The sequence below is a fragment of the Penaeus chinensis genome, chromosome 29, assembly GCF_019202785.1.
Source record: "Penaeus chinensis breed Huanghai No. 1 chromosome 29, ASM1920278v2, whole genome shotgun sequence".
Taxonomy (NCBI): Eukaryota; Metazoa; Arthropoda; class Malacostraca; order Decapoda; family Penaeidae; genus Penaeus; species Penaeus chinensis.
In genome coordinates, this window is record NC_061847.1 from 20,904,746 (window position 1) to 20,916,654 (window position 11,909).

General features: G+C 34.9%; 2 protein-coding genes across 2 annotated transcripts; both read left to right on the plus strand.

The window, feature by feature from the left end:
* The first annotated feature begins 204 nt into the window (after positions 1 to 204).
* On the plus strand, positions 205 to 3,116 carry LOC125040418. The gene is made up of 4 exons (XM_047634971.1): positions 205 to 237; positions 2,108 to 2,181; positions 2,318 to 2,599; positions 2,754 to 3,116. Exons 1-4 carry the CDS (start codon positions 205 to 207, stop codon positions 2,854 to 2,856), a joined length of 492 nt encoding a protein of 163 aa, XP_047490927.1. The 3' UTR covers positions 2,857 to 3,116.
* A 1,280-nt stretch (positions 3,117 to 4,396) lies between these two features.
* Positions 4,397 to 5,462, plus strand: LOC125040958. The gene is made up of 3 exons (XM_047635763.1): positions 4,397 to 4,446; positions 4,598 to 4,885; positions 5,065 to 5,462. Exons 2-3 carry the CDS (start codon positions 4,602 to 4,604, stop codon positions 5,180 to 5,182), a joined length of 402 nt encoding a protein of 133 aa, XP_047491719.1. The 5' UTR covers positions 4,397 to 4,446; positions 4,598 to 4,601; the 3' UTR covers positions 5,183 to 5,462.
* The last annotated feature ends 6,447 nt before the right edge of the window (positions 5,463 to 11,909 follow it).

Here is an 11,909-nt window from a genome sequence, read left to right on the forward strand (position 1 = left end):
ACACTAATTGCAGTGATCGAATTTCTTTAAACAGCCGTTCGCTGGAGCCCTTGGCAACTGTCCTGGATGCGCTGACGAAGGAGGTGAAGAAGTGGGAGGCGCCGGCGGACAGCGCTGTCAGGAACCGAGCCTTCTAAGACACCAGAGAGTTCCGCTGGACTCGGTTATTTGGGTCGTTATTATACCTCTAATGTAAATATCACAATGTCTAGAAAAATCTACAATTTCTTTACAAGCGTTTGTTTGCAGGCAAGCAAACTATTTTTCAGCCCTCATGGTTAGATAGCCCTGGTCATTTCTATAGTCTATATATTCATAAATGTTATTATTTATTCGCTATTGTTATTATTATTCTCATTGTTATTTAATTTACAATAATATGCACAATGTTTTATGGGATGACTGCATTCACTGCGAATGAACAATACCAAATACAAAAGTCGAATAATAAAGTAAGGCTTTTCCTTCCCATTCTGTTTAAATGATCTTAAAATTCATAATAAGTACGGCATTTTGGACTTCGTCCCATTTTCCCTTAATTGGCCCATTCCAGTAAATCATATAACAAGATCCCATAGCTTTTACGGCTGTTGCCAACAAAGCAAAGAGGAACACGGGAGAGAGAACAAAATACACCTATCAAAGCAAACGAGGTAACTCTTTCCGAAAAGATCGATGATGTTCACATAAGAGAAACATGGAGAGAGAAAGAACGGAAAGAGGGTCTGATTTTGATGCGGTGTATATACGCTCTCTGAGACCTTTTCGGAACTGCATGTTGGCAATTACTTGGAAATCCTAGTGCGCCGAAGAGAGTCTATTGTACTTTGTGGAAGCAATGGTAGTTGATTTTTCAATAGATGAATAGCAATATATACTTCTGTCAGGAAATTGGTAAATACATTAGTAGGTATATGTATATACCTATACACTCACGCACATACTCACACACAAACACATACATATATATACTATATATATACATATATACATATACATATATACCCATTCCCGTATAGATAGTCAATGCCTGGGCGAAAGAATTTTAGCAGCAAGTTATTGCCATGCAGCAGGCTCCATCTGTCCACGCAGCTGATTGATCCAAAGAAACGGTAAAGACCGATACAGTTTGGCGCCAGGGGTTGCCAGAACGAGGTCGCAAGCAACAACGAACTGCCTCAGGGAGTCTGGCTTCATATTTTTCCTCAGGGTTGACTCTCGAAGCCTTTTCATCATCTAGATGCCATAAGGCAGTGGCTTTTTTTGCATAGGGTAGATTCCCATAGGCTTTGGCTATACACGGACTGAACCACAAGGCAGCAGTTGTTTTGTATAAGGTGAACTCCTATTTGCAAATCCGTGCGTGTGTGCACGCGTGTGCACTCATGTGCGTGTCTGTATGCATGTGTGTGTATGGATGTATATATATGTATGAATATACACATATATGAGTGTGTATATGTATATATGTATGTATATACATATATATGAGTGTATATATATATATATGTATGTATATACAAATATATGAGTGTGTATATGTATATATATGTATTTATATATATAAATATGCATATGTGTTTATATACATATATATCATATAAATATAAGTATATGTATGTATACATATGCATATATATATATATGCGTGTGTATATATACATATGTATTTATTTATATATATATATATATATATATATATATATATATGCATATGCATATATATATGTGTGTGTGTGTGTCTGTGTGTGAATATATATGTATATGTATATATATATATATATATATATATATATATATATGCATATATATGTATAATATATAAACATATATATAGATATATATAAATAAATATATGTATACACATATATATACATGTGTGTATACATATATAGTATGTATGTGCATACGCATGTATATATCCATGTACTTGTGCGTGTTTGTGATCGTCGAGTGTGCACTGCCCATTTGTGCTGCGCGTGCGTATATGTCTGTGCTGCCTATTAAGTGAATGCACACTGGAAAAGTTATAAACTTCCCCAATACATCCGGTTAGTCTCTTCCGAGGAAGTCCTTTCATTCCGCCACTCTTACTTAAGGTCCGCAGACGCTGGCACGGCATCAGTCAGTTGCCCTCAGTACCCAAGAACACACCCTTTCACTTTCCGCTGCCCACACAAGGTACCTCTTTCTCTCTCTATCGCTCTTACTCTTACTCTTATTATGGGATTTTTTTGATGTTTACAAAATGCTATTTGTCTTTATATTCTCTTCTCTCTGACATGATTTTGTAAAATATCTGTGGATTTCCTTGCAGCCAAATGGCCTCCAACGCCCTCACCCCCTTCATGTACCAGCTGCAGGAGAGTCTTCGCAACGTCGACCTCAGGAACTTCATCAGCAACGACCTCAGCAACTGGTTCGGCAAGGTGGACTTCAAGACGGTGGGTTTCGTGGCTCTGGCGGCGTTGGTCGTGCTGCTGGTCCTGGACCTGTTCACCAAGAGCCCCACCCCCTTCGGCAGGAGCCTAGTGTCCTCTGTGGCCAACGCCTGGGACAGCGCAGACCAGACGGGGCTCAGCCAGTCCCTCCGCGGAAGGTCAGTCTTTAAGGGTCAATTATTCTGATTAAAAAGGAAGCTAAGCAAATTGAAATGATTGAATCTGTTTTGTATCTTGTTATATCTTCTTATATATCATAATTTTCTTTGTATTACATCACACTAATTGCAGTGATCGAATTTCTTTAAACAGCCGTTCGCTGGAGCCCTTGGCAACTGTCCTGGATGCGCTGACGAAGGAGGTGAAGAAGTGGGAGGCGCCGGCGGACAGCGCTGTCAGGAACCGAGCCTTCTAAGACACCAGAGAGTTCCGCTGGACTCGGTTATTTGGGTCGTTATTATACCTCTAATGTAAATATCACAATGTCTAGAAAGAATGTACATTTCCTTTACGTTTGTTTGCGGGCAAGCAAACTATCTCGTTTTCAGCCATCATGGCTATTTCCATAACCCATATTTATACACTTTATTACTTCTTCGTTATTATTATCATTCTCACTGTTATATCACTGAGTGCATTCACAGTGAATGAACCAGAAATACAAAAATCAATGAAGTAGAGCCTTTTCCTTTCCCTTTTATAGTTAGAAAGAATTGTATTAAGAATACCTTTAATAATACAATGCAGTGGTATTCATATAATTAACGCTATTAGTTATGATAGCGAGCAGAGCTGGAGAGAACAAGTATTACCCATTAGTCAGTATCGTTATCTTATCAAAAATCTAAGGTTAATGAAGTCAAGAAAAGGAGAAATAAGCATGAATGTAGTTTGACATACTTTCTGACAGACACAAGATTTCGGGGAACTCTTCAAGGTTATTGGGTGTTTTCGAAACGCCACACACCAAAGAGAGAGAGAGAGAGAGAGAGAGAGAGAGAGAGAGAGAGAGAGAGAGAGAGAGAGAGAGAGAAGAGGGGGAGAGAAGGAGAGAGAGAGGAGGGAATGGAGGGGGAGAGAAAAAGGGAGAGAGATTGGAAAATAAGAGAAGAGAGAGAGAGAGAAGAGAAGAGAAGAGAAGAGAAGAGAAGAGAAGTGAGGAGGCTAGAGGAAAGAGAGGAGAGAGAGAGAGAGAGAGAGAGAGAGAGAGAGAGAGAGAGAGAGAGAGAGAGAGAGAGAGAGAGAGAGAGAGAGAAGAAAAGAAAATAAAAGAAAAGAAAAGAGAGAGAGAGGAAAAGAAAAGAAAAGAAAAGAAAAGAAAAGAAAAGAGAGAAAGAGAAGAAAATAAATGAAAAGAGAAGAGAGAGAAGAAAAGAAAAGAAGAAAGAGAAAGAGAGAGAGAAGAGAAGAGAAGAAAAGAGATGAGAGAGAGAGAGAAGAAAATAAAAGAGAAGAGAGAGAGAAAGAGAGACGTGAAAAGAGATCTTATCAGCGTCGTTTTAAGAGGAAGCAGGACTGATATAGAAGGGAAAATGAATTTTAAAAAATGGTCTTCACAGTTAATGAACTTTTAAAAGAGAATGAGTAAAGATGAAACAAGGATAAATTAGTAAAAGAACAAGAACTACCAAAAAATTAAAAATTAAGAAAAAAAAACTAAAAAGAGAGAGAGAAAAAAGGGAAGGGCTAATAAGAGGGTAAAGGTAACAACAAAAATGAAATAAAAAATGATAACCAAGAGAGAGAGAGGGGCAGAGATGAGATAATGCATATAGACGAAGCATGCAAAGAAGTGGACGAATGTACAGTATTTTATCATCAGTTGTGAAAAGAAATGATATTCAAAAATTCCTTCCCAGGATCCACTCTGAGTGCCCTTGGGACCCGCCGGAAACCTTTCCACGGGAGGTCATATATAAGCCAGTGCACTCAGGCTGAACTCAGTCATTTATTTACAGTCACAGGGTACACTTCCGTTTGGAATTTCACTACTCCTGGCCCGGTGGTTAGTAATATAGTGTCGCTTTGCCGGTACTCTCCCGAAAGCATCCCATTCCATTTTATCAATTTATCAGTTATCTATGTTTCTCTAATGATAAAGCACCTACCTCTATCTATGTGTTTATGTCTCTACCATAAGAAATATTTACTTACAGCAAGATGTCTGCTTATCTGATCGCCCCCGTCGTCTACCAGCTGCAGGAGAGTCTTCGTCACGTTGACTTCCGAAGCCTCGTCAACTCCTTCGACGTCAGGAGCTGGATCGGCCAACTGGAGTACGAAAAAGTGGGTCTCTTCGCACTTGTGGCTGTGGCCGCCGTGCTCCTCTTCGACTGGTTTAATAAGAACTATACTCCAAACGGCCCAAACTTTCTCGTGTCTTCTCCCCCCGTTTGGGATGTTGCAGATCATGGAGGCTTTAAACATACTGACACCCACGATAGGTTTGTGGCTCAGCTTCTAATGAGACGATTTTTTTAGTTTCTAAAATAATATATCCTGATATTGTATTTTTAATATTCTTGCGTAAGAAAGTATCGGCTGCTCTTTAAATCATAAGCAAGTGTTTCTCTGCAATATCTCAAGATTTCCCTGAGTTAACTATTTACCTTCTTTTCTTCAGTTTGTCCTTAAATAATCGATCCCTGGAGACGGTGACGAAGGTCTTCCGTGCTCTGACGGAGGCAGTGGAGAAGTGGGAGGATCCACAGGACTTCTCGACCAGACATCGTGCCACATGAAAAAGGGAATTGTTTTCTATTGAAAGGAAGTCTAAAAATTATCGCCATCCCGTGATATTGGTGGAAAAATGACCCCACGATGTAAAAAAAAAACCAGTTGTAGAGTTTTATGATGCGTATTACCTGCTGGCAAGTAAATACGGGCATTGACTACTGTTATGATAACCATTGTTATTATTGCTTTTATTTATCGTTGTGTATTTTTAATCTCTCTCTCTCTCTCTCTCTCTCTCTCTCTCTCTCTCTCTCTCTCTCTCTCTCTCTCTCTCTCTCTCTCTCTCTCTCTCGCGCGCGCGCGCTCTCTCTCTCTCTCTCGCTCTCTCTCTCTCTCTCTCTCTCTCTCTCTCTCTCTCTCTCTCTCTCTCTCTCTCTCTCTCTCTCTCTCTCTCTCTCTCTCGCGTCTTCATATAACTGAACCACTAAGCCCTAATGATAATTCTATACGACACTGTATTACACACATTAAGTGCAGCTTAATCAAACCGTGAATAAATACTTCATCATCGCTGTTTTAACCGAGTGTCTTTCTATACATGAAAATTACATTTCCTGATTTCCTGTGTTTATCCATTTTCTACATTACATAAAACACTAGTAACTAAATCAAACCAAGTGAAATAGATTAATGGATGAGATTATTGAACAGATAGACAAAAAAAATATATATTTAACCGTGAATAAAGTTATCATGAAAGTTAACATTTATTCGCGTATCAACAGTTATACAGCTGAAAATCTGGTAATTCATAATTCATGCTGTATAAAAACGACTATAACCCACAGTTCTTTTTCTAAAGGTTTTGGTTATTTTTCATAATTCACTATTTTAATTTATGCATAAGTTTTCTATTGTTTGATACGCATTTATTTATCTTTTTGGGGGTCATATGAGAGGTCAAAATTGTTTTTTTTTTATTATTATTATTATGCGTTCATTCATCTGAATACAGCGACTAAAGACCATTACACATTTCCATAAAAAACAAAAAAAACATTTGACAAATGTGAATTATTTCTCGCGAAGGATAAAGAAAAAGCTAAACGAAATTCATGATACAAATACACGAAATTACACCATCATTACCACACGTACGAGAATGACCTTGAACTTAGGTCGGAGGAGAAAGTGAGGGCGAGAGACAAATGCTAAACAAGGGAAGCTGAGACAAGATGGTGCAATGGACCACGTGTTTTTTTTATCTTTCTCTCTTTCTTTCTTTCTCTCTTTCTTTCTTTCTTTCCCTTTCTTTTCTTCTGTGTCTATTTTTCTTTCTTCCTTTGATTGACTGATTGATTGATTTGTAGAAGAGGAAGTTATTTTTATCTGGACTTTCTAGACAAACAAGTAAGAATTGCTCGCTCTACGGATTTATATCATCGTAATTTTCCCGTTGCTTGTGTACAGTAAATCGCAGTGAATCGTAATTGATTTACTGTTATTTCATTTTCCTGTTAGCTTTTACATCGGATTTTTTCTTACGTTTTCATTTTTTATTTGACTTTTTACGCACAGATGGTATATTCTGTATTTTTATTATTGACGACGATCATGGTAAATAAAGTCTTTTTGGATATTGTACAAGATCATTTTATTCATAAGGCGGCTGATTCCAACTTAAAAGGGATGAATAATCGTATAACATATATCTAAAAAAAAAAAAATAACCGAACATTATATAGAAATGAAGGCAGTAGTGAAATTAAGTGATTGTATATCTAACGTTATGAAGAACGACTACCACAAAACACCGCTGTAATTTATTTCAGAGTAGATATCCTGTAATACTTGATCAGGGTAGATCCTGCTGAGCAGAAAAATAATTAGCTGGCAACTGTACCCTCTCTGACGTTGCTATGACGTCACGAAAGTCACTTTTACTTTCACCGAGAAGCCTGGCAGCCATCATTCTAAGAATTGCGTTTTACCAACTGTACTTCATTTGAAAAGAAAGTTAGATGAATAGATACGTTATCAATAACTACGTAATAACAAGCAAATGCCATGTACATATTCATATATATACATAGAACCTAGATCAAACATTTTATAAACATGTAATTCTTCCTCAAAAATTACAGCGACAAGGAAGTTCCTACAACAGTTCCTCTCCAACATCCGGGTCTTCTTCCGAGATCCCTTGGCATTCCCCAAAACACAGAGGAAAGAGAATGTCTACCTGTCAGAACATTACGCTTTTATTTCTTACGCTTTCCAGGGTTAAGAATTAATTATATTTCGTCACATATGTTTGGAAAGATATATCGCTGCTGAAATAGGATGCATCATTCATATGTTGTCTATATGTGTTTTATATCTGCTTGCGTTAATAATAATAATAATAATAATAATAATAATAATAATAGTAATAAAAATAATGATAATAATAATAGTAATAATTAATATAATAATGATAATCATGATGATAATATTAGTAATAATGATAACAATATTAATGAAAGTAACATTAGTAATAATAATAATAATGATAATAGTAATAATAGTAATAATAATAATGATAACAATAATAATTATAAAGATGATAATGATAACTGTAATAATGATAAAAATGATGATGATAATGATAATGATAGCAATACTAAAACTACTACTAATAATAATATTGATGAAAACAATAACAAGATATTATTATAAATAAAGATGATAATAATACTCGCAATAAGAATAATGTTAATAACAATGATGATAAAATCAATTATGACAATATTGATAAAGGCAGTAGTAGGAGCAGTAACAACAACAACAACACTAATAATAATAATAATATTAATGATAATAATAATAATAATAATAATAATAATAATAATAATAATAATGTTAATAATAATAATAATGATAATGATAATGATAATAATAATAGTAATAGTAGTAATGATAATAATAATGATAATAATAATAATAAACTTCCAGTGATAATAATGGTAATAACGATAATAGTAACGATAATAATAAAAATAATAATGATGATAGTAACAATAATAATAATGCTAATAATGATAATAATAGCCTTCATAATAATAATAATGATAATGATAATGATAATAATAGTCTTCATAATAATAATAATGATAATGATAATGATAATAAAAGTCTTCATAATCATAATAATGATATTAATAACGAGCAGCCTACAATATCTCGCTCCCACGGATTTGTCGCTCAAAGTCGCATCTTCGTTTGTGTGCGATTTTACATCTTGTGTCTTTGGTTCGTTTTGTGCTGTTGCTTTAGTCTGCCTGATTGTCGTTTTCTTTGTTCTTTAAGATATGCTTTCGTTTTCTTGTGTCTGTTGTTTTTTACCAGTTCTTATTGGTTATTTTATTGAATTATTATCCACTGTTTTAAGGTTGTTGTTTTTTTTTGTTTTGTTTTACCTTTTTTATCATAGGTTCTTAGTTTGCTTGCTGACTCATCATTGAGTGAAGGTACGACATCTTTTCAAATGTATTTATAGTCACCAAGAATTTTTTTTTTTTTTTTCTTCTTAATTTATGTTATGACATCCTCCCTGATATTTTAAAACTATAATCTGATTTTATTTAATATTATCATTTCACGTGGCTGATGACGTCACACTGTCTATATATGACCCAGTTTACCGCCAAATACAGTCCGTCCATAGCAGTCAGTGTGTATTATTGCCCCTCTTTTTGACCTGAGAACACTGGATGCCATAGCTACAGCCACACAAAGAAAAGTTAAGTATTGAGAGCCTGATATTTTTATTTAACTACGAGCTGGACGTGATCTCTAGTCTCATAAGAAACGTGTACATTTTGTGATGCTCTGCTATTTTATTTTAATGTTTTTTACTTTTATTTATTTATGTTTTATGGACTTTCGCCTCAGGACTTGGCTTTTCTTCTTGTGCTCTGGTTTTGCTTACTCTTAGCCTTTGCCATTTTTTTTACTCTCCTTCGAGATGCACCTTCATTACTTCTATGCCGCCCTGTTTTAGAAACTTTTTTTTTTTTATTATTATTATTATTCAAAGGCCTTTTCCCTGAGGATCATCTAGGACTCTTTTTTCAGCAGTTAATTTGAACCTTTAACTGTTCACGGCAGTTTTGAAATAACTATAGGGCTATTTTTGTATTATATTGTTTTTTCCTGGTTTTATATATTAGTATTTTCATATTTTTTTGTTCAATGTTTACTTTAAATGAACAGATACACACTGGAACTTGCCCCTAAGTAGTTTTCATGCAGACCCCCCACCCCCCTCCCACGTTACCACACCTCAAGGGGATCTGTCCATGAGGGGATATTTCAGGTACAGACTTGTGTCCCTTACAAGCTTAAAGGGAAAGGAATCAATAGTGCGGGACCCCTAGCCATGGATGCACTTAGTTGATACACCATATAATGAAAATAATAATGATAACATTAATTAAAATAATAACAACGATAATGATAATCACAGAAATGAAAATTATAATAACAATAATAATAATGATAAAGATAATGCTAATGATGATAATAATAACAACAATAGTAATAATAATCGTAATAGTAATACTAATATCTTGATAATAATAACAATATAAAACGCAAACAATAATTATTCACAAATGCTTTCGTATTCCTATAGAGCCAGTGTAAGATAGAGTTTGTGTTTAATCTCTCTATTTCTCGACACACATTCGTTCCCTGGACGAAGGTCCTGGACGCCCTGGCGATGGCGCTGAAGAAGTGGGAGGCGCAGGAGGAGGGCGTCGTCAGGCATCGCGCTTCTGAACTTCACTGAAAATGGAAATGTCTATTTAATAGGATGACACTCATGACTCGTTGCCATGTAAATGAGTATAAAGTCTGCGTGTAGGCATGCAGATGACCTTTTAGCTCTGTAAGTTCAATTAGTCTCGAAACCTGAATATATATCTATTTGGTTCCGTTCTCAATCAATTTCTACACACATACCCATATGTGCATGTATTATACATGTTTGTATGTTTGTGTAGATAGATAGATATGTGTATGTTTACATACCCATATCTATCTATCCAGAGGCGTCAACTGGGGGGCTGGGGGAGGAAACTGCCTCCCAAGACTCTGTTTACCCCCCCCCCCCCCGAGGTCTGGCTTGCCCCGCCCAGTGGCCACATTCTTTTATATATATAAATTACAAGTATGTAGGTCCGGTTAAAGCTTTAAAATGGCCCTAGAATGGCTTTTTTTTCGCTCGGCACGCTTACCCAACCTTGCCCCCCCCCCCCTCCCCAACGAAAAATATATCTATCTGTCTATAAATATAAATAGATATATATATACATATATATATGCATATGTGTGTGTGTGTGTGTGTGTGAATTTATATATATATATATATATATTAAAAGGTATCAAACATTCACAGATATGAATATTTCTTCCTGCTAGTAAGTAAATACCAGGTATTTACTACATTTAATTGAATTAAGAGGTAGGTAAATAAAGAACACTAGAGAACACGAAGGAATGAAGCAGGTTCTATACAACTTTGGCAGACTTTGTAGTAACCGAATAAAATCTTGAACTTAGGAAATGCGAATGAAAGCTCAACGGAATCCCGGGAAAGGTTGGCATTCTCTTGTGTCTGTGTTTGGCAAAATGGAAAGGGATTCAGGAAGGAGACCCGGATGTTGGAGAGGAACTTTACAGGAACTTCCTCTCCGTTTTTTTTTTTTGTTTTGTTTTTTTCATAGAATGGCTTTACACGCTTCTGAACATTTTGTCCTCGTTTCTATATTTTGTACTTATAATCTGTCTATTTATTAATCTATCTTTTTCGTCAATATACACAATATACATCAATATGAATCACAAACTTCAGTGTCCAGACGCGTGGTTGCTAGGCTTCCCGATGAAAGCAAAAGTGAGTCTCGTGACGTCATAGTTACGTCAAGAAGTACACAGTTGCCAGGTACTAGTTATCCTGTTCAATATGCTCCATCCTGAAAAAAAAACTCGATTTCTTGCTTCTTTAGATCTGATCTTAAGCGAGAGTCATTCATTCGTAACGATACACAGACATGTGATCACGTGATCTTGTGATATAACAATCACGATCACATATCTCTCTACGCTTTTGCCTCTATGTACTACTCAGTTGCCTTTGTACAGATTCTATGGTATACGACTTTCCACGTTCGGTTAAATGGGTATTTTCGGTTTATAAGGAGGATGAAATTGATGAATGAAAATTACTATCACCTTAAATATTGTCATTGTCATTATTATTATCATTATGATAATTATTTTTGCTATTAATATTATTATTAATGTCACTGACAGTATCATTATCTTTATCATTATCATCTCTTTTTCTAGGATTATTGTTATTATCATCACATTACTATCATTATTATTTATTATTATTGTTTTTGTTGTAACAATAATAATAATAATAATGGCAATAATAAAAATAATCATTGTTGTTGTTATGATTAGTGTTATTGTTAGTTTTATAACTATTATCATTATCATCATCATCATCATTATTATTATTATCATTATTATTATTATTATTATTATAATTATTATTATTATTATTATTACTATTACTTGTGTTACTGTCTCAATTATTGTTTTTATTAATATTATCGTAATCATGATTATTATTATATTATTATTATTATCATTATTATCATATTATTATTATTATCATTATTATTATGTTACTATTATCATCATTTCTATCATTGTTATTATTAACATTATTTCTATCAT

What these genes read in the sequence shown, in the direction of transcription:
- LOC125040418 (XM_047634971.1), top strand. Translation starts at nt 205, where the DNA reads ATGTCTAGAAAAATCTACAATTTCTTTACAAGC. An exon ending in CTTTCCGCTGCCCACACAAG is followed by an intron (nt 2,182 to 2,317) that starts GTACCTCTTTCT and finishes ATTTCCTTGCAG; the next exon opens with CCAAATGGCCTCCAACGCCC. An exon ending in AGCCAGTCCCTCCGCGGAAG is followed by an intron (nt 2,600 to 2,753) that starts GTCAGTCTTTAA and finishes TTCTTTAAACAG; the next exon opens with CCGTTCGCTGGAGCCCTTGG.
- LOC125040958 (XM_047635763.1), top strand. Translation starts at nt 4,602, where the DNA reads ATGTCTGCTTATCTGATCGCCCCCGTCGTCTACCAGCTGCAGGAGAGT. An exon ending in CATACTGACACCCACGATAG is followed by an intron (nt 4,886 to 5,064) that starts GTTTGTGGCTCA and finishes TCTTTTCTTCAG; the next exon opens with TTTGTCCTTAAATAATCGAT.